The 27,342-nt window shown below is 43.2% G+C and overlaps 1 protein-coding gene across 2 annotated transcripts in view; it reads right to left on the bottom strand.

Annotated features, from left to right (window-relative positions):
• The window catches only part of GRID1 (glutamate receptor, ionotropic, delta 1), a 563,561-nt gene that overhangs the window by 172,731 nt on the left and 363,488 nt on the right, over positions 1 to 27,342 (bottom strand). For both annotated transcript variants that reach the window (XM_004680682.1, XM_012723971.1), the window contains exons 6-8: positions 13,552 to 13,722; positions 1,594 to 1,755; positions 57 to 176 (exon numbers count right to left, since the gene is read on the bottom strand). In XM_004680682.1, coding sequence (XP_004680739.1) covers positions 57 to 176; positions 1,594 to 1,755; positions 13,552 to 13,722 — 453 coding nt within the window. The remainder of the gene's footprint in view (positions 1 to 56; positions 177 to 1,593; positions 1,756 to 13,551; positions 13,723 to 27,342) is intronic.

Genomic DNA, 27,342 nt, shown 5'->3' with positions numbered 1-27,342 from the left:
GAGCACAGGACCTGGACACCACTACAGGAAGGAGGGGAAAGGGCCCTGTGGCTTACCTTACGCATGTCCTTGCCAAAGGTCTCACTGTAAGTTGTGCCAAGGATTTCAAACTGGACATAGGGATTTGAGCTATCCTCCCGGAACTCCATCACCCCCGTCAGGCCAGTAATGTGGCCCTAGAGGAAAGAAAGAAAACTGTTGGAGAGTGGTGAAAAGTGGATAGACCCGAAAGGCAAGAAGGAAAAAGGAAGCAGTCAGCATTCAGTGACAACTGAGGTCTGAAGCAGCAATGGGCAGGCTATGATGACATGTCACTGGCAGTCTGAAGGCCTCTGAGTAGGCCACTGCTTACAGGGAAAATGCCTCAGGCTTGTGCCTGTCTTTCGCTCAGACACTATGATTAGAGCAGCTGTCCTGTGCCCCATGGGACTAGAGTGACAGCTTCTGTCTTCACCCTCTTGGAGCTTACAGTCTTCCTTTGAAACCTCCTTCAGGCACTCAGCTTCACCTGAGCCAAGCGGGAAGTCACAGGAGCCTATCAGACACATGGCAGTGAACTGCAAGGAAGTGAGCATGAGCACTGGAGAATAAAACCCAGCTCAGATGCTGGCTGTGCCACTTACATCACCTTGAGCATCACCCATCACTCAGCCTGGAGTTAATTAAAACTGACTTACTGCATCCACAATGATCAAAGGAGAAACTATGCACAGATTATGATGTGTGGCCAGAGTGAATGTGGTGGGCATGCAGGCATGCCTCTCTCCCTGGCAGTTTGATAGTGGACAGCAGAGGGACTGCAGAGGGGCTGAATGAGCCCTGCCAAGCCCCTTTCTCTCCTTGAATCTGGACTCAGGGTTTCATCCAGCCCTGACCTCCCATATGCTGTGGGAACTAGCAGAGTCCCAGTCTGAGCTGGTCCAAGACAGGGCCTGGCCCAGGCTGCATCAGATGTAAACCAACAGCAGAACATGTTCACTGCTATTGAAACCATGCACAATTTATTGTGACAGAAACTCCTAGCACTACAGATTTCCCTGAATACTCTTTTGAAGCCTCTAAAAGCCAATTTACTCTAACAAGTCTTCTGTGTTTTATCCAATTCACTTCAAATCCAGCTTTCTAACTTGGTGTCTTGCCACAGCTCACAAGACACATCACAAGTGCAGACTGTGTGTATATACACATGTACACACCCACCCACAAACATACATGCAAGGTGCTCATTAATCAGCACATGCACTGCTGACTGAGGCAACCTCAATTATGGATGGTGGCAGCCTGCATGGAGGGCTCTCTGGCACATGTCAGCTAGGCACTGGCCTCCACTCTTTTTGCTTTGATCTTGGGCAAAGTATTTCATTTCTCTGAAGCTCATTCTCCTTATATAAAGTTGAGACAAATATAACACATAGCCATGAACCCCAGCTCACCCAGCTTTAAAAGCTAGGATAGGAATCATGGAAAGGCAGGGGGCCTGGTGAGGCAAATACACAGAGCACCCAATGTCAGACCATAGCCTGGCATGAACAGAGAGTGGGCATGAGAGGAGTGGCCTGCCTTCTGGTACAGGCAGGAACCCGTGTGACACACCTTTTTGATTGTGTCTAGCATGGACCTCCCTCCATTCCATGGCTTGGTGGACTTGCGTATACAGTTGAGGCTCGCCATGCTGTGCCATTTCCGGTCCTCCAGCTTCCTGTGGAAGGCGTTGGCCAGCATCAAAACACTGTCATACAGATAGAGATTGGAGATCTGCAAAGACAAAGGCAGTGAAATCCTTTCCATTGGTGCATTTCAGACATGGGAAGATACCATAGAGAGTTGGGGTGACCCAGGATGCCAACACTAAGTGTTGTGTCCAATATCTATGCCACATCCTCCAGCTGCCAGTTGTTCATTCAAAAAACCAGCCAGGCACTGAGTAGAATGAGTACCCAGAGTGGAGTAAGACCTCACCTGCTTCAGGAACTAGGATGGGAGGCAGGTCACTATGTCAACAGGGGAACCCAAAAAATTATTGCATGCGAGTTCTGTGCAGGGCTAGAGGGGGACTTCCTACTCAGACAATGAAAGATGGGCAGAAAGTGCTGTCTAGAAGAAGTAGCATCCTAGGAATGGCTTAGAATTTGCAAAAGCATGAAAGAGCCAAAGAACAAACCCAGTTCGGGCACTCCATGAGTACTTTCTGTAAATATACAGATAACAAAAATGTTTAGATTTTGCAGGGACTGAAGCCTCTTTTACAACTTCTCAACCCTGCTGTATTGCAGGAAAGTAGCCATAGACAATATGTAAATAAGTAAATGTGCCATTAAAACTTTATTCACACAAGTAGGCAGCAACTAGATTCAACCCATGGCCAATCTCTGAGTTATAGTGACTAGCTATAGTGACTGAAACGTTTCAAGGTCTGTGTCAAGGGTACAGTAGGGTCGGAGTAGGATTAAGCTAGAACAATAGTTGAGAAGAGCCCCTCCACTGAGGTGGGGTACAGGTCCAGGTCTGGCTCACTCTCCTGACCATGAGTAAAGACTCTGATCTGGATAAGCTTGAACTCCAGCATTTCCCCCTCAGAGGCCTCTGTGAGAAGGACAGCAGACCTGTTCTCAGCTGTCACCTCCATGCCACCTGTTTCTTCTAGGGGGCATCACAGGAGGATGAAGATAGTGGTATGGACAGAGTAACATCTACCCTAGGAAAGGTCTGTGGCCCCTGATGGGTAACTGCTGCACAAACAACCCTCAGCCTAAGTGGGTCAAGGGGATGACTCTCTGCACACCTACGCAGCAAGGTGTCTGCTAAAAATATTTCAGAAAAACAAAATCACTGAATATAAATAGAATATGTTGCTTGACAGGACTCCTAGGAAGATCAAATGAAATCTTTGGGCTGCAGGAAGAACCCCTGCTGCCTCCCAGCAGCCCCCCCCCCAACCTACCCTCACAACTCTAACACCTCCTCACCTTCTTAGCCTGTAATTTCCTCTCTCACAGTTCTTGACCTGGGTGCTCCAAAGCAGAGCCTCAGGCACTAGCTTGTGTGATGGGAACCCTCCAACAACTGAAGTCAGAGGAGGGCCAAGGGAGCTCATGCAGGCCATCAAAAACATCTGCTACATTGCCACAGCGAGCTGACTGGCACTTGCACTCACCCCTGGCCACCTCTTCTTTGACATGTCCAAACAGGGCTCACTGCTTCCTCTGTGGGTGTCCCTGAGACCTCTCCATTCCTGCAAGGGGCTGTCTGCCTTCAATCTGTGCCCTTGTGTGAGTACTGTGGACACAGAGACATTTGCCAGTAATGTCTGTGTGACTGGCACCTTGCATGTGCACCTAGAATGGCAAACCCTGCTGATTTCCATAAGACCATGGTTTACAGCCAGCTGACGTCTTTCAGGCCTCTGCAGTGCACAGGGCTTACTTCACTATGGAGAGAAGTCGTTCCCCACTCTGGGGCTTCCCCCTGTCCTAAGGAGCACTATGGCAAGCTGTATCTCCCACACTTGAGCTTTGGACATCACTTCCTCCAGGAGAATGACTAACCCACTTTGTCCTCTTGTCAGCCCCCAGTTGTCAGGGCCCCTTCACTGTGAATTTTTTCTGACATGTCTACTTCCCCCTGAAATACAAACACATCATGGAAGTCACTCAGAATTGGCTTGGTTTTATTTTTCATCTTTTTTCTAGAAGACACATCCAAGTTGAGAGTCCTTGATGAGGTGAAGATTTCTCATCTCAGCACACTGATGATCTCCCAGCCTCCACTCATCGCTGATGGGACACAGCCCACAGGACCCTCTGAGCCACACCCCCACCTACATACTCATACACATAGGCACAGCACCCAGCGTGGCCCAACCAACACCCCGTCATTTTCTCCCTTTTCTCTCGCCCATCTATTCACAATGAATTAAGGCACTTAACAAATCTATGAATACCAAGAGGCCTGCAATGAAAAGGAAAAAACAGGATATGACTCAGAAAGGCCAGAGGAAGCCCTCAGCTCTCCCACAAGTGTGTTGGTGGGGAGGGTAAAAACATTCCAGTTCAAAGGAATAGGCTTAAGCAATGCGCCTTTCCAGGCAGGGGTGTAGGTGTGTAGGGGTGTGTGTGTGTGTGTGTGTGTGTGTGTAATTTTTTTCACTGTCTCTTAAAACTGGTACCCACATGCACTAAGGCATGTGGTTGGTGGTCAATATACGCTTGATGAATGGATGCCTGGTGGATGGATGTTTGGTAGATGGCTGGATGAATAGATGAAGAGGTGGATTTCCTGCCAAGAAAGCACACACCAATCTTGGTTCACAAAATGAGAACATATAGAAAACAGACAGCAGGAAAGAGATTTGTTGCTTCCAACTTTGATTTGGGAGAGAATCTCCTTTTTTCAAACAATTTGCTTCTCATTTGTAGTCTAGTCAAAAATGTCTTCCTGAGCCTCACTTAAAACTGTCTCCATATCCTCTACTCACTCCTGTGGCCCTGGCAGAAGTTCACACTCCACATTGTTCTGTGGCTCCACTGTCTGTTGTCTTCTCTCAGCATCCTCACTTAAGTGGTCAGCTAGGTTTACTGGTGGGATGTAAAGGGAGTGATACAACCCTCATGATCTGGTTATCTGGAGAAGGAACTTGTGGGGGGTAAAGATCAAAAGCAGGTAGTAGAAAATCAGCCTTTGCTTGGGGCCCTTTTCAGGTCCTAACAAAACTAAGAGAAGCCTTTCCTTAGGGTGGGCCTGGGGAGATGACCATAGGGCTGGGACATGCTGAACTGCATGATCAAGTGAAGAATGTAGGAGAGAAGCTCCCAGCTGCATGGACATTCCCTCATCATTGGTCTTGAAGAGCTAGTGGGCCAAGTTGCAGCAACAGACTACAGAAGCAGACGAAGAGGGCCTGGCTTGAAGGAATCCTTGCCTCTCTACCTCACACTTCTGGTAAGAGACAATAGGGCACTTATTAGTAAAAGATAGACAGACAGGATGGATGGATGGGTGGTTGCAAGGATGAGTGGAAGGGTGGGTGGATGGGTGGATGGGTGGACGGATGGATGGATGATAGGTAGGTAGGTAGGTAGATAGGTAGATGACAGACAGACAGCCCCCTGCAAGTGGAATTCCAGAGCTCAGGCTGGCCTAGGAAAACTGCAACACAAAAGTGCAATGAATCAAAAATAAATAAATAAATAAATAAAGGCATCTGAGAAAAACCTGAGAAGCAAAATAGTGGCCCAGATATTGCAGCCATGTACATGGCAGAGAAAAGACCTGGATGCAAAGCCAGAGACTGGAGTCACATCAGAGATGGAGTCAAGTCAGAGGCAGACAACAGCCAGGGCCTGTCACCTTGGGGAGAGTGCTATTGGTCCTGCTGGTCCAGGTAGCCACTCTAGGGATGTGTGTCAAGTTCCTCTTCCTTGGCTGCTGGTGAAGCTTAGGTGAATGGCCTAAAGGGATGAGCCAGAGATTTGGATTCGTCACAATTGGAGTCAATGCATGGATAAAGCAAGTGTTCTAGAAACACAATTGAGTGAGTAAATTGAATCCCTACTGCATTTACTTGCTGAGTGATGATGAGCAAGTCATTTAATGCTCAAAACTGAGGCTGATGAAGATAAAATACAATGTGATAGGTGGCGCTGGAGGGCTGGAGGGGTGCAGTAGGCAGACTGGTTAATCACCCTGTGATATGAAGATAGTAATACCCTATGTACCCAGTACTGTGCATTTTTATTTTTTGGAAGAAACAAAGATAAGGATGCATGGAGGGTAAAAAAGAAACCAAGTGGACTCCTGACTTGAAGGTGGATGAGCTGAGAACTCCATCCAGGCTTCTCTTCGACATGGCCTGGCACACAAAAGCATGGGGTCTCAGAAAAATGAACTTGCATCTGCCAACACCACTCACAGTGTTCCCAATGTCTCTAAAAGCCTTCCAAGGGTAAGCAGAGGACAGAGCTGGTCTCTGCAGCTTGCAAGTTAGAAGACTGAGCTAGGATCTGCCTGCATAGTACTTCTGAAATATGTTCCCCCCACAAGTATGTGTGGGATGTGTGTCAGGTTCCTTTTCCTTGGCCTCTTTCAGGCCCCAGCAGTAAGGTAATGTCTGCCACAGCCTTCTGGGCCGGAACTGTGTCACAGGACTGCCCTTTTGAGGTAAAGGTTGCTTGTCTGCCTACAAGGAGTCCCATAAAAAGTGCCAATATAGGGTCCTCCCTGGTGGCGCAGCGGGTTAAAGCACAGCACTAAGAAGCTAAAGCCACTTCCGCATGAGTTCAATCCCCGCCTACCCTGGAGGTGACCACATGGCGTGGCAGACCTCTCCTGACCCGCCCGCTGCTCCCCTCAGCAGTGTACTTAGTCGATCTCCCCGCTCTGTCTCTGGTGAATCCTCTCACTCTCCACATCTCTCTGGCCTGTACCCCAGTTCTGTATGAATAAATAAAAAAAGTGCCAATATAGGAAGGTCCAGAATGGGAAGTCTTTAAAATATGCTGACTCAGCTTCCTTGCCAGGCAGATGGCTTGGTTCATTGCTGTAGGGTCCTGATACTTGCACTGAACAGTTATCTAAGCCTCCAGCACAACCCATCCTACAATGAGATCCCCTGGGGAGACAGGGGAGAGGGAAAGGTGCAGGATAACACTGCAATCCAACATCTGGGGAGGGCCCAGTTTATACTCCATCCCCTTGCCCAGGCTTAAGGCTGCTGTCCCAGGTATTTCCTTATGTCCTCTCTACATGGTCACCTGCTATGGCCACAGTGAGGTTCAAGCATCCTCATTTTTTCCCAGGGAGGTGGCCTCCTGGTCTTGGTGCCCCCTCTCTCCATCCTGCACAGAGGTGCCCTCACCTCTCTGCAGGCTACATCCCTGCTCTGGGCACCTGGCCACTGGCCTCATCAACAGCTAACCGCCCAACACGCCTTGCTCCGAGCCCTTGCCTACATACACTGAGCTCTGCTCTTGCACCCGGCGGTCTCTGGGCCTTGTAAATGCCATTCTCCCTAACTGAAACCTGTTACTAAACAGTCTTAGAGCTTGTGAGAATTAAGAAGGAAACATTTGTGAGCTGTGTAACACAGGGACGGTGTGTTTAATGGGTGTTTGTGGAACTAACAAATGTTTAATGAGTAGTCTTAAATCTGCTCTTAGGGAAAAAACACCAATGTAAAGAGATGGCAACTATCTGCAGAGACCACTTCTTAGAATATGAGGCACAGAGGAGAAGGGGAAGTGGGGAAGGGCAGGGGTCCTGGATGGGTATTTCCATGTGGAATGTCCATCTGCAAACAGATTCTGGGCTGTACATTTGCATGAGATAGAAGGATACCTAAGAGCCTTGATTTCCAAACTCAATTGCCTATACAAGAGGGAGGGCCTCAGAAGGCAAATGGGAAAGATGAAAGCACAACTGTGAGAGGCAGAAGAGAGAATTCAGCCAGGAGGCCCTGTTTGGAGCTTGCAGTTCTTGAGGGGCCCAATCAGACACTCCGAGTGCTGGATAATTAAAGACAGACAGCATGAAATCAGCCAAGGACCAGAGCGGGAAAACCTTTTATTTTTTAAGAGTTAGCACCAGAATCTCCATTACATCAGTAACTTTATTATATTTAGGAAAATACCTTGTGTCAGCAGTAGCAAAGGCTACCAGTAAGAATGCTGAAGTGATCTTCATGAGAAAATAAGAATTTAATTTGGAACCAAGAAACAGAGGGAGCAAATGTGGAGGCAGAGGTTGGAGAAGGGGAGGAGAGCCAGCAAGATGGAAAGGGTGGAGGGTAAGGGACAGTGGGAAAGACAAGGAAAGGGGGACTTAGAATATCAAAGGCTGCTCACAGCTACAAGGCAAACACCCCAGCTGACCACCTCCATGTGTGGTGCCATCACTGACTGAGTCGTGGATGTGCAGAAAAGGCACCGATTTCCCATCTGGGTTGGCACTGGGTGGAATAGAAGCAGCCCTGTCAGAAATCCAGATGATCTGTTTATTTACTGAGTCCCTAGAAGCAGGATTAAGGGCAACATTATTGAAAATATAAGGCCCCATGAAATGCACTGAGCAATTTTGAAGAGCTGCACGTTTCCAATCCTGTCTGGACCTCAGCAGACTGAGACCTGTGCTCACCCCATCAGAGTGGAAGGGAAAGGCCTGCAGGACAATAGCTTTGCCCAGTAGCCAGCTGTCTGCCCTCCTGTACACAATTTCTTGTCATAAATCTAAGAATTCAGTCCAGTCATATGAGGGTGCTCCAGCCTCTCCTGTTATGCTCCAGGGGCCGAGAATTGCCAAGAACCCATGTTCTCAGGTGAGAATTATCCTTGAGAGGGAAGGAAGATGAATGGCAGGGCAGGGTCCAAGCCATACAGGCCAGCTGCATCACACCACCAACCCATTATCCACCCAATACCCAGCGGAAACCAGGGGGAAGCTTTCATTAACAAAGGTTGCGTTTCCTCCAGGCTTCTGAAAAGCCCAGTTTTCCCTTCCCTCCATCATTAGTCAAGCCAAGTAGACTGTTCAGGGAGACCTCACAGAGGCAAGCAGCAGGAACTGACCTCTGACCAGCTCCTCAGACAGGCTCTGCTCGTCCAGCAAAGTCAGACAAGCAGCCAGCAGAGGGTCCAGCTGGGAGGACAAGCTGATGCCCAGATGTCACAGCTTGAGAAGGCCATCCCAAGGCGAGACTGCTGCCAAACTGCTGCCGGCCCACCTGTCCCAGGACAGGGCGCCACGGCCAAGCCCAAAGAGGGAGCAGATGGTAGCAGAGATGACAGGGGCTCTAGGGAAGAGGCTGATAGGCGGGAGGAGCATCTGTACGCAACCCCACTCCTCAAACTCCCAAAGCACGTGTGGCCTCCTGCAGTCAGACAGTTGCCCCCAAGCAGACCACCTGTGTGACAAAGGCATCAGTGATCATGTGCCCCCACAATGATTGCCACTGTCCCACCAAGTCTCCAGAGTTAAGTAAAACAGTTCAGGTTGGCTCTGGTGTGAGGAGGCTCAAAGTTGCTCCAGGGAAGAGGATTCTACCAGCAGGTTGATGAAAAAGTTGTAACCAGGGAAAAGGACATGCTGTCCTAAGGAAACAGAGATGCATGTGGTGGGGAGGCTTGAAATGCTTTAATAGACTGAGCAGGGCAGGAGTGACTCCATCTATCAAGCCATTTAGCAAATTTAAAATGCACAAAGAAGAGAAATCCCAAGCAGAGGAACATTTTAGAATAATGCCACATTAGCCGGCACAGCTTAATTCAAGGACCAGGCTCCACAGTGGCCAGACGATGCGGCTTCTCTCATTTGCCTGCCCCTCTCCAGAAACATATTTGAATGTAAATGGGGTGGCAACGTGACAATATGTCTGTTACTTCTATTGCAGCCATGAAGCCACAGAGCATGGTACAGATTCTCCTCTGAGCAAGGCTGCCTGTGAAATCTTAGCAAAATCTCAGTATTCGTAGGGACTGGTTATCACTTTTATTACTGACTGAGTCAGACAAGCCCTAAACTAACTTGTCAAGAAAACAAGAATGAGAAACACCCAAATAAGACAGTGCTTTGTAGGGAAAATAAACAACAGCGCTTCACTCTGGCAAACGCAATGCTTGTGGAGCCACTAGAAACCACTTATTTAGGTATTTTTCTTCTCAGGTGCTTTCTCTGTACTAAATAGGAACCAAATTGATTTGCTATAATAGTGCTTGGTTGGTTTTAGAACACAGAAAGCCCTGACCACAGGCTTAATAGAAGAAGATGGAGTTTCTGAAGCCAGCTCAGTGGAGAAGCTGAGAGATGGATGATCTTGTAAAATATCCCTGTTCTTGATGGCCCTCGTGAAAACTCCTAACCCACAGTGATCATCCCCCAAGCATATGATGGGGGAGGAACTAAAAATGGACTTGAGTGCTCCATTTTCAAAAGGATTTTCATTAATTTCATCAAGACAAAGTTAATAATCCATGACATAAATGTTATTTTCCTTGAGTTGGCTGTTCTAAACATGTTAGAGTCTTCTCGATAAATCTCACAGCTAGAGGCTAGTAGAAATTAGTTTGCCTTCTACACTGTCATTAAGAAAGAAAGAAGTGGTAATAGCTACTGAGGAAACTTGAAGGGAATGGCTTGTAAATGAGATGGATCTACAAGCTGCCCAAACGGCTGTCGGGCAGGAGGAGTAAATAAATCTACCTTTTCCTCTCGTCATACCCCGCACAAGAAGGCAGACGCGACAAATGGAGACAGAGATCCCTTTAATAAAATATTGTATTTATAGATACTCAGAAAGGCTCCCAGAGACAGTCTGACTTGTGTTAAGAACTACATTCATAACAGATCTGCCCATCACTCCTTATTGAGGGTCTCAGGCGAGCTGGGTCTTGTCCGAAGAGCAAATGGGTCTCACAAAGACATACCCTCACCGCTCCCAAGCAAAGCGGCTCTGATTGAAAGCCTGTGTGAGTGGTTCACGAAGCCTGCGCTAAGGAACTGGACAGATAGGAAATGCTGTCCCACCTGCTGTGATTCTTTGAAAGAACATGCTACCAGGGCAGGTGCACTATAGCATACAAAAAAAGATGATGAGTGATGTACAGTCTCCCCACAGACACCTTGATCACACCTGGCCACTTCTCTCTAAGCATAACTCAGCCTTGTTCTAAATGGGTTCTATACGTTCTCTCACTTAATTTTAATTATAACTCTAAGGGGTAGGTAATAGTTAAATCCCCAATTCATAGAGGAGAAATCAGGATGACAACTAAATAACAAAAATTAGTAACTAGAGTGGCTGGGATTTGAACCCAGACAGTCTGACTCCTCACCCTGCTGGCTCTAGCTGCTGCCACTGCTAACTGCTGCTCATATTTATTCTGCCACTGCTGCTGCTATTGATACCACTGTGCATTACTGCTGCTGCTACTGTTGATATGCCTGCGCTATTGCCACTGCTATGACTGCCGCTATGACCACCGCTATTGCTGCTGCTGCTGCTGCTGCTGCTGCTGCTGCTACTGCCATTCTGTATACTACTATTAATACTATTATTGCTACCATTGGTGGTGCTACTGTGACCATTACTGACAATAACACTGCTATTACTACTGCTACTACTGCTGCTGTTACACCACTGCTCCTGGGATACAACAATTACTGCTGCCCCTACTTCAGCCACCGCTACTGCTGCTACTGCTGCTCTTACTCCTACTGCAACTGCTATTGCTCTGCTATTACTACCGCTACCACTGCTACTGCTGCTGCTGCTACTACTAATATTAATGCCACTTCTGCAACTGCCACTGCTGCTACCACCACTGCTACCTCCACAAGGCACCAGTGATGCCAATTGAAATCTTGTTCTCTAAGTAGCGTGCAGGTTTTAGCAGGAACAGAGAGCGGTAGGGTGGCCAGGTTCTTGGCCTGATCCGTCTTTATCACACTTGGTAACTAGTGCCACATCGCAGAGCTGTGACGTGGCTTGTTCTCTTAGTCAGTGTGCATCCCACCTGCGCCATAGAAAGTGGCCCTTCTTTGCTCCCCAAGTAGCGGGAGCACGGGGTGACCATGTGAGAGCTGAGAAATACAGGGGTAGGAGGGAGGGCTATGGAGCAGGGCAGGGGTCGGAGCTAGGCTGGCAGGGTTCCGAGCTAGGTGAAGCTCTTCAGGGGAGAGAATCTGGGGAGACCTTCTGGGCAATGAAAGCCTCTCACAGTGTGTCCCACAAGAACAGGGATATGAGGGGATTTCCTTCTCCTTCCTCCCCAAGTGGGTGAGGAAATGGGGTGCACTGCTAGAGGTTATATCATCACCTGCTTCCATCTACATGGGGGGAGAAAGAAACAAAAAATGAACCCCAGTGAGGGGACTTACTTTATCCTCAACTATTCCTCCCAATTACAGAGGAGAAGGTGGCAAAGAAGGCCAGGAATGCCCGAAAGCAGAAAATCCTGCATCAAGCACCTTCTACCTCTGACCTATATGTCCAGGGCTCTCAAATCCATGAGTCCTAGAGAGGCCTTTGTCCACTCTCATGTCCAACTCAACTTGTCACCACTTTAGAAAGAACCCAGCCAATTTGATGGCCCCCTGGAGAAAAGGGGTGGGAGGTGTGGGCATTATTCCAGCTATAATCAGTGTCTGCTTTGTTTCCGTGTCAACCAAGAGTATTTCTAGTGTGCACCATCAGTTGGGGCATGTTTCTGTCCTCCTGCCCCCACCAACTTAAGATGATGAAATGTATCCAATGCTTTCCCAAATTACCCGTCCACTCCAGAGATCCTAATAACCCCCAGCCCACGATGTGCACCCCCTGCTCTGGTGATACCCAAATGTCTTGGGCTGGGGCTGATGCTGAAGTGGTGGATTCAGCCCATCTCTGACCTGCAACTCTGACCTCCACCCTCCCTCCCCCTTTCCTGACTGATTAAAGAAAGTATACTGGTTTCAAGTGCTAAATAGTGAGCATATCATGTGCACAAAGTTCTGGGCAATTTTCGCAATCCCAGTTGGGAGAAATGTCCAATTATTTAGCATCAAAGTAAAGGTTTTTTGCACATGATACTCCTAATGGGGAAATGGACTCTGGACTGCCAGCAGACAGCTTCCACAGTGTCCCATTGTTACACCCAAACATTCAGAGAAAACTACTTCTCCCAACAGCTCCACATCCTACTCCAAGGCCCCAAAACACTGACTACTTCTCTGCCAAAGGAGTGGCAGAAGGACAGACCATAGCCCCTTTGTGTGTCCCACCTTGGATGGAATGGAACATGTCTCTGTTTAGCCAGGACTCAGCATCCTGGCTGACACAAGCCATAGTATGTGCAGATGAGCTGGGGCAATCCTAGCTGTTTCCCATGAGCCATAATAATATTGACCGTATTATTGACTTCTTACATGGAAGGGCCTAAGCCAGGCTGAAAGCCATGTCTCCCAATGGGAAGACTCCATTTCCAGCCCCTCCCCAGATGACCCCATCCCACACAAAGCAGCCATCAAAAAAGCCCATGAGGGCCCTCCCTGGTGGTACAGAGGGTTAAAGCATAGCACTAAGAAGCTAAAGCCACTTCAGCATGAGTTCAATCCCCAGCCCTGGCAGTGTTCCACTTGGCGTGGCAGACCTCTCCTGACCTGCCCGCTGCTCCCCTCAGCAGTGTACTTTGTCAGTCCACCTGTTCTGTGCCCCACTCTGTCTCTGGTGAAGCCTCTCACCAGAGGCCCCTGTACCCCAATTCTGTATGTATACATAAATAAATCAAAAAAAAAAGGCCCATGAGACAGAAATCTTACTCCTTAAACATCTAACTTTTAAATACAAGAGGCACCCTTATGAGCTAAAATGCCCTGTCTGCTGACAATAGGCATAATTGCCTAATAATACTGCCCATAGACACTGCCTAGTCGACCGGTTTCAATTTCAGTAAATGACAGAGTTCTAGTAATTAAAGTCAGTAGGCAATGGGGTTTAGCTGGAGCTGAAACACATCGCTGGCTGTGGGCGGACAAGGATTTGAGTGAGACTCCCTCCTAGAGAGAGCTCATGTGGTGAGCACTGACCTGGAGCATCTGGAGGTAGCCTTCCTGGGGATCACAGAGCAGGGAGGAGATGCGGTGGTTGTTTCTCATGCACTTCTGGTTGTCCTTTGCAGATGGGAAGATTTGCCTGACCACAGTCATCCTGCCAAGGGCACTGTGGACCAGATCCAGGATTTCCGGGTCGCTGATTTCCTGCAAAGCCAACCAGCACAAGCTTACATCAACGCACGAACTGTGTCTGCTGAAGACCTATCAGGAGACATTCACTTAAGATAAAGGCTGAATTGCTAATATCAAAAGAGTAAGTAATTGGGCCTGGGTCACATAGCTCATTATTTATAAGTATTTGTTAACCCTAAAATGTAAACATCTTCCCTGAAGGCTGGGAAAACATGTTTATCAGAAAACCATCAATCCATTGATTTCAATGAAGTCACTAAGAATCAGTTCTGTCTAATGTCATGGTAGACATTCATTGACAGTCAAGGCTAAATTTCCAGTTGGGAGTTACTACTTAGTCTACACAAAAATATCTGGAGTTCTCTAACTTAGATAACTAAAATGTAACATGCATCCTCTAATTCTTTAATAATTTGATTCAGTTTTTTAAAAAGATGTGCATACAAAATTTGAATATATAGCCATTCATTCATTCACTCATTCAATGAACAAAAAGTACCCTGCATTCCTTTGTGGTGTGTTTCGTACTAAGCACTGGGGTTACAGCCATGAATGAGTCAGGTCCCATCCAATGAGGCTCAGGATTACCATAGGGTAAAATATTCTGAGGGATGTAATAAAAAAATCTACAAGGATGGAAACCCCTTCCATTGTAGTTTCCATGGCAGAGCATGCATCAGGCTCTTTTACATATATTGGTACTTGGTACTTACAACAAACCTAGAAATTTTATGAGATAGAGCCTATTATTATCCCACTGCACTCTCAAGCAGAGAAATAGCAAAGGGAGCAGGCCAGAGGAAATAATTCCGAGGACATGTCTTCTATGAGAAAGTAGTACATAGGCTGAGTCTGAGCTTAGGATGGAGCAGCACCTTACCTGGTAGAGGCAGCAGGTAAGGTGCTTGTTTGGGGTTAAGTGGGGGCAAAAAAGGAGGTGTGGTCAAAGGTAGACTTGGAGTTGTGTTCAGGCCAGAAGCTGGTGGAGAGATTCCACAAATGCCACTTGAACACCCACACAAAGGGTTGGTCATGAGGAGCCCTTGAAAGGCTTTAGACATGACACAAGCAAGCCATAATCAGATTTATATTTTTAAAAACCTCTGGCAGCCAGAGACAGGATTAGAAAGGAACAAAGCTTCCATGGCTAGGAACAACTACACAAAATGGAAACTCACATAAACCAAGGGTTTTAGTGGTAGGAGAGAATCAGGTTAAGAAAATCTCTGGCTCACTAAAAATGTGACTAAATCAGTGGCTGGTGCAAGTCAAAATTTTAACTGTGAATAACTATGTTTTAACATAAGTCTTAAGACTTTCTCCTTTGCAGTGACACTATCTATCTTTGACACAAAACGATGGTACAAATGGAGCTAATGAGGTAATGGAGTTAGAAATGAGCGATGAGGGGTTTCAAAATCACTTAAACAGGAATGCACCATGTTTAAGAGAAATGGCAACAAATGTACTTCAGGTACTGATAAGAGTTCAAAGGATGCAACATACTAGAAGTGACAGAAAGTAAGAAATCTAGAGAAGCATCCTTGTAGAATGTTCAATAGTGCCCACACATGATGAGCCATGGTGATCTCAAAAGAATAGAGGAATATATTGAATCTGTGTTGAACTTTGTATTTTAGACAAAAGTTCTTTTAAGAGAAGATGGTATTGTTGGACTGGGACCAAAGATGGGGATACTGAGGGGGTTACATCTCTCAGGATGACTAGGTAAGACAGCCCAGAAAGTAGAAAATGGCCTTCAGGAAATGGGGCAGAGATTGTAGCTAAGCCCAGGGGTTTGTACTCTGCTTTTAGCTGTCCTAAGGGAGGCCCTGCCCTGTGCATGGATAGCAGGATGAGAGAAATGGCATGTCCTTCTTATCTAGCAGAAAGCAGAAATATAAAAAAGAGCAATAAGTCAGGTAGTTGGCTTTACATGGAGAAGGGATGTAGGATTTAGGGAAGGGATTTTTATCTAGAAAATCACAAGGTCATAAAGAACACTGTAATTATATATGGGGCATTTCGTCAGAGTCAACATGCCTTGGGGAGCAAACAGATGTGTCGAGTAAGTTATTTTTCTCACTTAACTCTTGACACCAGACTTACCGTAGGAACCCTTCGTTAAACCTCTCCTATGTCCTCAAATTCCTGGAGGCAGTCAGTGAGCATTCCCCACTGCACCCCAAACAGGATCCTGGAAACTCGAGGGATCCTGACTCCAAGACATAAGCAGCTTTTTGGTCTCACCAGAACCTTCTGTGGCACCCTGCAGCAGCACCTGGACTAAGTGACTAAATGAGCCAGGACAAATCAACACAACTAAGGGGCTCAGTCCCTGCCCCAGCTGCCTGGATCTCCAGGCTGCTCCTTTCTCAAATTGCTCTCTCAAGACTGCACCATATTCTGAAACCATTAGCTGCCATATGCCTTTCCCACAGATCTCTACAGACTTCTGCCTCCCGTGGCCCAGTTCACTTTCACTTGCTCTGCATCTTTCTCTTGTTCCAGTTGAACATTTCTTCCAGACAGATGAGCAAAAGCAAGACAATATGCATATACTGTGTGGCCTCCACTGACCTCACTGAAGTCAGGACAGCACAGAACAAACAGTAACACATCCCACCCAGATGCCCACTGAAGTGTGCAGCCTCAAAATAAATCCTGCTTATCATATTGCTTTTTAAGTTTATATTGTGGAATATATGTGAGCACGTGACATTATCAACATAAAGTGAGAATAATAAAAAGATTTCAGTGTGCCTTCCTTCAAGCTATGGAATAAAAAGTACCCTGCAGCCCGGTTGGATGCTCTTCCCCAAAGACTTACCCTTTCCTTCTCATCAAGAGCAGCTTGGATACGCTTTGACTTATGTAAGTAACCCAAATCATAGTCTTCATACATTTTGCTTAGCTTTGTGTAAGTCAGTCTGCATGCCTCCTGGAACTATGTTTTAACACAATTGTTCTCAAAGGTTGGTGTGTATCAGAACCACCTGGGAAAGCTGATAAAATTACAGGGCTCAGCCCTGCCCCACTCCAACAAACAATGCCTCTCTGAACCCCATTAGCTCTCCAGATAATGCTAATGCTCACCAAGGTCTAAAACTCATGAAGTTTTTGTGACCTAGTTATGGAGATGGGTGAAGCTTTTGTTGACTCATTTTCACACTTGTATGCTATTGCATTGTGTGACTGCCACAATTTATTCACCCTACTGTCAATTACCATTTGAACATATGTGCTTGCCATTGCAAGCCAAGCTTCCATGGCCATCGTCCTTATGCATGTGTCCTGGTGCACTTGTATCAGAATTTCTCTAGAGTTTATAGCTAGAATAAGAGTTCCTTGATAGGGCGATACTAACATTCAAATTTAAGAGGTAATAGCAAATGGACTAAGTGACCATATCCATGCCCAGCCCTAAACTGTTATCTTCATCTTCCCCTCACCTAATATTAGGTGGCTTCCTAATATTGGTCAACCCATTGTGTTCAAATGACTTTAATTTCCATGTCATTCATTCTTAACCAAGTTAAATATCTGTCAGACATTTATGAACCATTTGTGTTCTTTCTTGTGCTTGCATTTTTGCCCAATTTCCATCAGTTTAGTTCCTAACATTGATTTTGTGGGACTTTATTTAGAAATTCTGAATACAAAGTACTTGCTACATGCACAAATATGTTCTCTAATCTTTAGATTAACCCATCCAACCTGTTGTTGTCTCTGTAGACTTTTATTACTAATTAAACTTATTCTTGCAGTGATTTTATTTGGCTTTTCTTTTTTTGCCCCAAGTCTTTTTTTTCCCTAATAGTTCAGCCATGGTAGCTGACCTTTCAGCTGATTGGCTTAAGTTGATCACAGCTTCTCTATACTTCTTTCTTCTTCCTAATGGATCTGGAGTTGTGTTTCACTCATGAATAATAATCATTGTGTGTTCTCTCATGTTAACACCAGAAGTTTTGTCCAACTTTTTAAGAACTGGATTTGTAAGCAAGTTTTGACTGAAATGATGTTCTTTTATGTCATTCATTTCTTTTCTTATCTGTATGGATTTTATTTTTCTATTATCTTTGGACTTATTATATGGTTATTACTCTAACTTTTTCATTATGAAGCTTAGCTGTTGAAAATTACACTTTTTGACTTTCTGCAGGAAGTAGTTAAGAGTATAAGTCTAGACCTAAACATTACTTTAGCTATGTCTCATAAGTTATCATATACATTAATTGGACCATCATTTGTAAGATTCTGTTTTCAAATAAATTAATGTATATTTACTAGGGATGTTTTCCCAAAGATTTTTTAGTAAACTTCATATTGATTTCTACCTTAAATGCACTGTCACCCGGGGATGTAAACTGAGTAAGGCTAATCTTTTAAAATTTAATGAACCTCTTTTGGGTCACATCATGTAGTCCATTGGCATGAATATTTTCTGTTCAGCTGCTGGTTTCAGTGGTGATATAGATCAAGGATTAGATCAAGGAATTGTCTATTATTTTTTACATTCAGCTTATATTTTCAAAAACTCATAAAACATTTTCAGATTCAAATTAGGTACAGACCAATTTAGAATTACAACTCCTTCTTGAATTGAACCATTATAATTTAGACATCCTCTTTATTTCTAACATTTTGGTGACTATCTGCCTGCTCTAACATTTTCTCTCTTTTTTGCCAATCTTTCTCTGTCTCACATTTTAACTTGGACACATAGATGCAAATGTGGTAGTTTTTAATATTAATCTTTGACTTTTTTAGCAGAAATCTCAATCTATTTATATTGGTCTATGATTACTTATCTATAGGAGTGATTTCTATCCTGATTTATACTACTGTTTCTTTTTACCCCTTAGATTTTTTTTTGTCCCCCTTAGATTTTTTTCCTGTTTTACCCTCTTTCAAAAGTTATGGTCTCTATATTATTCTTTCACTGGTTACCTCAGAAATTTTAGTATGCATGCTTAAAGTATGAAGTTAACTACTAATTTTACCAGTATCCCACAATGATGCTCGTAAAATCACCATCATCCTAGCTAATGTGAAAACAATGTTCAACATTTCAGTTGTCTTTCATTCTACCTTCCTATTACATGTAATTGCCTTTTATTCATACAGTTAATATTTGTCTACCTAGCCAATATTAATCAATATATTCATGAGACGTCCTTTTCTTGATCTCAAACCTTAAATCTGGAATCATTTTTTCTCTGGAAGTATGTTATTTAGAAATGGATTTGTTAGAAATAAACCAAGTTTGTGCTTGCTGGAAAATGTCTTGATTTTGATCACACTCTTAAAAGATGAATTTCTAAGTTGACTACTATTCTCTTAGTACATTTAAGACAATATAACATAGTCTTCTGGCTTCTGTTTTGCCCAGTGTATCTGTTCTTTAGAGTTACAATAACAAATTGTCACCAATTTAGTGGCTTAGAAATCCTGGAGGTCAGAATCCAAAATCAATCTCACTGAGCTGAAATCAAGATACTGGCAAGAGTGAACTCCCTCCAGTAATGCTAAGGAAGTGTTTGTTCCTTACCTCAGAGCTTCTGAAAGCTGCCAGAATTTCTGGCTTGTTGCCACCTCACTGTGATCTTCCTCCATGGCTAAACAGCCTTCTTCTGTATATTTAAGTCTCCCTGTGCCTCCCTTTTATGAGGACACTCATACAATCTCAAGAGATTGTATTTAGGGCCCACCAATATAATTCAAGAAAATTTCTCAATCTCAGGCTCAGTACTTTAATCACTTCTGCAAAATTTCTTCAACTACATAGAATGTAACACACACAGTTACCAGGGATTAGGCCATGGATTTCCTTGGGGCCACTTTTTAGTCCACAATCTCAAACATGAGGGATCAGTTTAACTGGCATTTCTTTCAAGATGACTTATGTTTTCTCTCTGAATGTTCTTCGCATTTTTCTTTGTCTTTGCACTCTGCAAACACTCTATGTTGTGCTCAGGTGTGTGTGTGTGTGTGTGTGTGTTTTAAATTTGTATTCTGCCCTGATAAGATGCATGTGCTTCCTAGATATGGGAGTTAATTTCTTTCAATAATTGCAGAGAATTCTAAACTATAATGCCTTTTAAAATTACTTCTTCCCCATTATTTCCTATTTCCTCCTAGAGATCCAATCAACAGTGTGTACATCTTATTATATCTTCCCTATGTCTGCACATTTTTCATCTCTCATTTCTCTGGGCTGCATTCTAAATAATCTCTTCATATTTTCCAGCTCACTAATTCTCTCTTTATATGTATTAATTTGATGTTTCTTGCTAACTTCAATTATTTGACTTTTAATTTCCCAAAGTTTTATTTGTCTTTCTCAATTTGCCTCTTTTCAAAATGTCTTTTATTCCTTGCTAACATTTTTAGGCATATTTATTTTTAGGCATATTTATTTCATATGGTATACCAGATCATCCTAATATCTAAAGTGATTTCAGATTTGATTAAACTGTCCTTGTTTTCTGTTCTTACTCAGAATGATATACTTCTTTCTGTCTCTCCTTTTCCTTTTTTGCTTTCCCTTGATTTCTTTTTACTTCTTTCTTCCCTTCCTCAACCCTTCCTCCCTTCTCTCCTTTTCTCTTTCCCTCTATCTGCAACCTTATTTTCCTTAGAACTTCTTTATTAATCCTTTGAAACATAACTGTAATTTACATTACACATAGAATATTAATTCTTGCTTCTACCACCTACCCAAAAGGACTGCTAGTCTGTAACTACCAAATTAGTATCAAATTCTGTTAACCATCATAGGTGCTGTGACTTGGACCACAAACCAGCGTGATGCTCCCCTCTATTCAATTCAAGGTGGAAACAGTAAACTCTCCTTGCTAGCACCTTCTGAAGAGAGGGCTTTTCTCTCAATAGTCCTATACTGAAATGCTAACTTTCCAGCATTATTTGGCAATCTGTCATTGATTAACTCTTAGACTGGACTATATGTTCTATATCTCACATAACTTAAGAACAAAAACTTAACATCTCCATGTAGTTTGACCAATTGGTTTAAGACAAAAACTAAATTTGGAACTCACATACTTCTCAGGTTCCATTTTAATTTTATATTTGGCCCCCTACTGAACTACTCAATGATATATCTTAAAATATTTTTCAATATATATTTATTATTTTTAATTCTTTTCTCTTGGGAGTGTCATTCAAGCTAATTATTTTTCTACAAGGACATACTATTAGATCTTTTACATATGATTTGGGTTATTTAGACATGACCCTGTAGTTTTTCTGTGATATATACATCTCACAAACTCCTCACATGTCTTGGCTGTGTGACAGAATAAACTTCAGTTTTTACAGTTTATATTTGCTTCATCTAATCTTTTCCTAAGTTCACTGTCATTACTATTAAAAGGAAGCTTATTTCTGAGGGACCAAAAAAATATATAAAACCTACTCCATTGGGTCATTCCCCCGCTGTGTTCCTGAATTACCTCACTATTGTGGGTACAAGGTAAATGTTCTGTGGGCTCCACAATATTTTGTCTGTTGCTCCAGAAATAGACCCCCTGACCTGCTCTGTTACTTGTCTTACTGCAGCCTACTTGGTTCCATCCATAAGTCCTCTACCGAAAATACTGCCTACTCAAGACATTATCTCTGCAAGAGATGACCATGATTGGGCAGAGGTAAGTACAAGTGGATGATATTGAGAGGGAGCTAAGATGTAGAATATGGAGCACATGTTGATTGATGGGATTAGAGTAATGATGGCAAAATACTGCTAGATCTAGCTCCTTTGTCAATAGAACAAATAATTTGGTAACAAAAATACAGTACAACTAAAACATGTAGAGAAGACAACAGAGATGGAGTTCACAGTTAACCTCACATCCTTCTTGCCAATCATTGAGAAATAAAGGTTCTTTTGTGTCTTGTAGCATACTTAGTGGTTGATTTCTATGAAAACAATAAAATGTAAGATTTGCTTCATGTGCTGAATAATAAAAATTCTCATTGTTTCTAACTTTGTACAGAGAATGCCGAAGCTTAGCAAATCTTCATTTTAAGTCAAATAAATTATTAGGAAGCCTCTACAAATCTCTATTGCACTTACAAAGACTTAAGACTAAAGAAAATCTGGGAGAATTCTAAAGAAGAAAAGCTAATCTTCACAGCTACCCAGAGGGCACATACTTAATTTACTGATTGAAAGAAAAATCATGCACTTATAGAGCACAGAAAAGAAGAGAATGAGATCTGATTGCCTCAATTTGGGGGCAACATGTGTTTTCATCGAACCCCTCTGGCTGGCTTCAGGGATATTCGCAAGGGGTGGGGGTTGTTCCCCAATTCAAAAACGGTCCCTTAAATAAACATGTATGCATTCTCCTAAGGAGAAAGTCCTTGGGCTCTATTAGATTTTCAAAGAAGTCCTTGACCCAACAAAGGTGATGAACAATTGATATGGTTTTAACGTGCTTCTTGTTTCTAAGTATGAGAAGAATAAAAATGACGACACTATCAGCAGGATAAATTGTAGACAGGATTGTCAGTATCTGAAAGAGTCAGTAGTCTCTTCCTTATTTTCATCAGGCCTCCAATATAATAATAGCAATGTCAGTAAGTGGTCTCAGATACCATGTAATTCATATGATGAACTACTATGCAGCTACAAAAATGACTGGATAAATTTACAGTATCACATTAGCCTTTACACATGGAGAGAGAAAAGTTAAGGAAAGCAAAAGAAATGATAAATCAAATAAGGTACATTTGCAACAGAGATGTATGTGATATAATAAAAACTTAGATATGTAGGACACACACTGACTTTAGGAGAGTAACTGCCTGGAAAGTAGAGGCAGATAACAGATTCTCTGTCTGCCTGACAGCTGTTTCCTGCCTCGTCTATCATGGTGTTACCTTAGTGTAAACAGGTGCCCAGCACAGGATTGAAAATGATGGGGGGTTATATGCAAAGCCAAAAGTACATCCTGCTTGTCTGAGCCAGCCTGGGTGGACACACCACATGAAGCAGTTTCAGGTGAATGCACAAGACTCTATTTCTGTTGACATGTAAGGGGCTTTTCCTTGGAAGATGTTGAGGAGATTTTTCTAAATCCTAAGAATACCAAGAAAAGACAGAGCCTTTCTACTTCTGAATCAGGGGGAAATTCCAGATGAGGTTAAACCCAGTACTCTTAGGATGGCAGACAGCGGTCCTGAAGATACTATTTACACTATGAATTACCCTTGATAACCTTGTGTCTTATCACTGAGCCTCCTCTAGGGAAAGATAACAGTCTCAAACCACTTAAGAAAATTAGATCCAGCTTTTCCTGTTATATATTACAGTTATAAAAAAAACTGACTAATACAGAATTTAATGGAACTAGTAAGTGGGTAAAGATTAGACCTCAATTATATCTGAAATGGTTTATTTCTTAAAAATTGAGATCTCAAATAGGCAAAATTTGAATGTTGAACACATAGGTGTCAGCTACATCATGATCTGTATCTTTTAAATTTCTTAGAAATTTTTATTTAAAGAGAGAAAATCTCTGCTAAATCCCACTACAAATCTGAGTGGCAAAGAGGATAAATTTTATAATGAGGAGAAATTTTCAAACTAGCAATTAAATTGGTAAAGCCTCCTCTTTCTAAATATAAATTTTGGCAACCCAGATGTAAAACTCATGAACAAATAAGCTTTTTGTATGATTTTCAAGACTTCAGTAAAATTACTGCACCTTCTGATAACGGGGGAAATATTATTAAACATTGATATAGAGCTCTAAACTTATTTAGGGCTGTGTAATCACATTATTAGTCATTTCCTTTTATTCCTTAGAAAGACCTGGATCTATCAAACATCTGTGTAATGCCAGCATCATTCCATCTCTACAGAAATAATAAAGTTTATTTCCCTACTAAAAACCATGGTGTTGGTAATCTACAGTTGATGATAGCAGAGAAACTTCACAGACAAAGCTGGCTTGAAAGAAGTTGAGAAAACAAGAAGATGCCAAGAAAGTCGTGACAAAAGAACCACTCCCTGCAAAGTCAGCAAGCACCTCAGAATGTCGCTTGCATTCAGATCACCATGGAGCACCTAAGAGACCAGGACATTCTGTTGGGGAAGAGAATGGAAAGAAAATGGTAAAGGTAGGTGCTGGATACAAATCTCCAGGTCCGAAGACAGCAAGAGAGTACCACTGAGTGGGCGTTCTGACCAAAATCACACCCTGTCTCATCAGTTGTCCCCACAAAATTCAGAGGCTATGCCTGGGTGTCCCTGCCATAGCTGGAAGATAGGGCATTGCTATCCTTCCTTCCTTCCCACAGTGTAGTTCATCAGCAATGACATCATTTGTGACCTCTTTTATAAATACAGGATCTCAGGCCTCACTCCAGAAAGATCGCATCAGAATGTGTATTTCTGACAATATCCCCTGGTGATTCCTGGGCATATTAACATGTAAGAAGCACTGGTCTAAGATATTATACAGAGAAGTGAGGTGTGCAGGATCTGGAATCAAATGTCCTTGGGTTCCAATTCGGGCTCCTCCTGACTCTGTGATTTGGGCATGGGACTTCATTGCTCTGAGTGTCATCTCTAAAAGGGATAACAGTACTTCTCAAGGTTTTTTGACTTTATTCAGTGACTTTTATGTGTCTAGTACAGAGCTTTGCAGTGAATATTTCTTATCCTTCTATCTCAAAAACTAAAGCTGTTCTATAGCCTTTGAAAACCAGCAAAAGACCTGCGTCAGCTTGGCCTCCAGACCAGCCAGCACAGCCCCTTCACTCTCCTGTCACCTCCCTGCTCCTGCGGAGAGGCCAGAGCAGACCAACTCGATCTACACTTAACTTTTCCCTGCTCCTCATTGCCAAGAAACACCAGGGTACTCCTGACTTCTTGTAAAGATATCAACCAGGATGAATCATCCTACCATTAAATAAAATGGCCCATTGGTTGAAAATCTGTATGACTTATTTCTATAAGAGCAACAAATGGTTTCTGCTCACAGTAAAGTCAGCACTCTGCCTGCTTCTTCATACCAGGGTTGCCCAGAGTGCAGGAGGCAGAGTTGTCCCTCCTCTCACCTCCTCCATCACACCTATTCTCATGAGTGGGCCCAGTCAGACCAGCCAGCAATAAGCTGCTGTTCTCGTATGGCCACAACGTGGGAGGGTGTCCAGTCAGACTCTGTACCATTCTGGGCAACCCTTCCCAGGCCCTAGTTTAATCAGTCAAAGCAGCTAACTGGTGCAGAGAAACCCAAAGAAAGTTCCTTGGAACTTTGCATTTTCAGTAGCCCACTTTTTCCATTTCACTTAATTGATACTTTAATTTATCACATTCCATTCTATTTTATTATATTATATTTGACCACGAGCACAAGTTGAACATCTGTGCCCCAATGATCCAGGGGACCTGCACAGATCCCTGGCATTTACTGGGGAGTGTCATTAAAGCTCCTTTGCTGGCTGCTGGTTTATGGATGATGGATGGTCTTGAGTCTGTAAGATTTAACCATCTTTCTATCTTTCTCAGCTCTCTTCTCATTTTTCCTCCCTGTTTCTGACTTTCACTTCTCCTTTCCCATTTTCATTACCTCCTTGGTCTGCTACTCTTTTCACCTTTCCCTTTTCTTTTTTCCCTTTTCCCTACATCTCCTTCAGTCTTCTGGTTTCCACCATCCTTGCAAGTTCATAATTCTTACAATCCCATGTCATTGTCTCTGCTCACAGTTTCCCTTAATTCCAATGGACACAGAACCTCTAAGTTAGGCCAAAGCAATTCTGACATGGTTCAGCAACTACTAACCTTATCCTTGCTTTTTCAGATGTGATCTTCCTGAAATATGATCTCAGTTGGATCTGAACTGGATGCTTCAGTAAGTCCAGGCCTGGCTATTAAAAGCACGAAAATAACTGTGGGGACAAGCTAAAAATATCTTTCTCTGCCATGTGGAGGACAGGGTGAATCTAGACTCTGAACAGCCGGAGCAGGACTCTCCACATAACAGCACTCTGCAGTCACAGGGCAAAAAGCAGCTCTACGTGCAATCTAATGCCCCCAGCAGAGCGTCATGGAATTCATCCAGGAAAAAGGTCTCAAGAGCTGGGTAAGGAAACTTCATTAATTCAGACACAAAGTCTGTAAGGATCCCCTGGCCCTTTAGTATAGATCCACAATTCTGGTTCAAGTTGAGGGCTCTGTGACCTCTATATTCCCCACATAAGGGCCAGAAAGCAACTTTGCGTACTAAAGCATTGTTCTATCTGCACTGGAGTTAGACCCAGCCCCTCATGTGCATGCTGTTGTCTGTCCTAGTGAGCTGTCTTCATAAGGTGACGATCAGGCCTGATAATCACTTGTAATGCAAGAAGGGAAGGGAGAAAAGAAGGAAAAACAAGGGAAGGCGAGGAAAGGAAAAAACAAAAAGTGAAGAGTGAAGCAGTGCTTTTGAATTCCACACACAAACACCAAATGTGAACCTCAAAAATTTTAATAATAAAACTTTGACCTAAGTCACTATCTCTATAACACAGAGTCCATGCTTTTCATTCTGTTGTTAAAATTTTTAAAGCTGATTTGGGCTTCAATTTGCAGCTTACTCCCCAGGCAGATGTTCAAACAGAAAAATAAATATAATAGTGGCTGATCTTGCACAGTACTCATTTACTTCCTTGCAACAAACCACTTTAATTATTTTGTTTGCAATACCTATTTATTCATCTCGGGAGAATATTTAAATCTGTCTTTTTTTTTTTATTATTTGTACAAAACTATCCCTCCCACCAGGAAAATGAGACCTTATGTTTCATATTAACACCTTACAGGCTTTTTTTTTTAATCCCCAAGGAACTGACAGAATATTGTAAGTTTTAATTGTGTTTATAATTTAAAATCCTGAAATATTACCTCCCCTCCCCAAAATTTCCAGAGATAATTTAAAAATAAAATTGCCTGGCTCAAACCCTGAAATGGATAGTTCTGAGGTTTATAGCCCTGTGTTTAACATATCAAAGTCCTTATATCTGAACTGGATCCAAATGTGTAGACCCAAGTGTAAAAGTCTGAGAATTTAAATTCAGAAGACTAGCAGATGCACAACACGGTAATTAGATGTGTAGATGCCGGGGTGAAATTACCACTCACCTTAAATAACTAAAAACCAAACAAAATACATGAAACAACAATTTCAGACAACTAGAAAACAGCCATAGCTGAAAAGAAACAAATGGGGTGAGTATGTGTATGCTGCCTGGAGAGACTTTGTAAGTTGCAGCACAGCAAGGGAAACTAAGGCAGAGTCTTTAGTTTCCATGATTTGAAAACTGAACTTGGGTTTTGAGGTGGCCAAGGCCATTTGAATCCATACAGCAAAATGCAAAGAGAAAAGATCTACACTTAACAAACCCAAAATAAATCTGCATGAAATTCCCCTTGGGTCTTTAGCTGAGCATTGATTGGTATATGTATATGCATACCAATCAGAGTCAGGGGGAGGGATCAGGTTTAGTAAACCTCAAAAGTGAGTCAGATTAACTACAGACTAAAGATGGCTTCTGGAAATCTGATTAACAAAGTTTTAAAGCAGGTTTCGAAGTAACTGTATCCTGGAAGGTTTGGGTGGG

The sequence above is a fragment of the Condylura cristata genome, unplaced genomic scaffold (assembly GCF_000260355.1).
Source record: "Condylura cristata isolate star-nosed mole 26May11 unplaced genomic scaffold, ConCri1.0 scaffold00011, whole genome shotgun sequence".
Classification (NCBI taxonomy): domain Eukaryota; kingdom Metazoa; phylum Chordata; class Mammalia; order Eulipotyphla; family Talpidae; genus Condylura; species Condylura cristata.
This window is presented reverse-complemented; position numbering and strand designations above follow the sequence as displayed.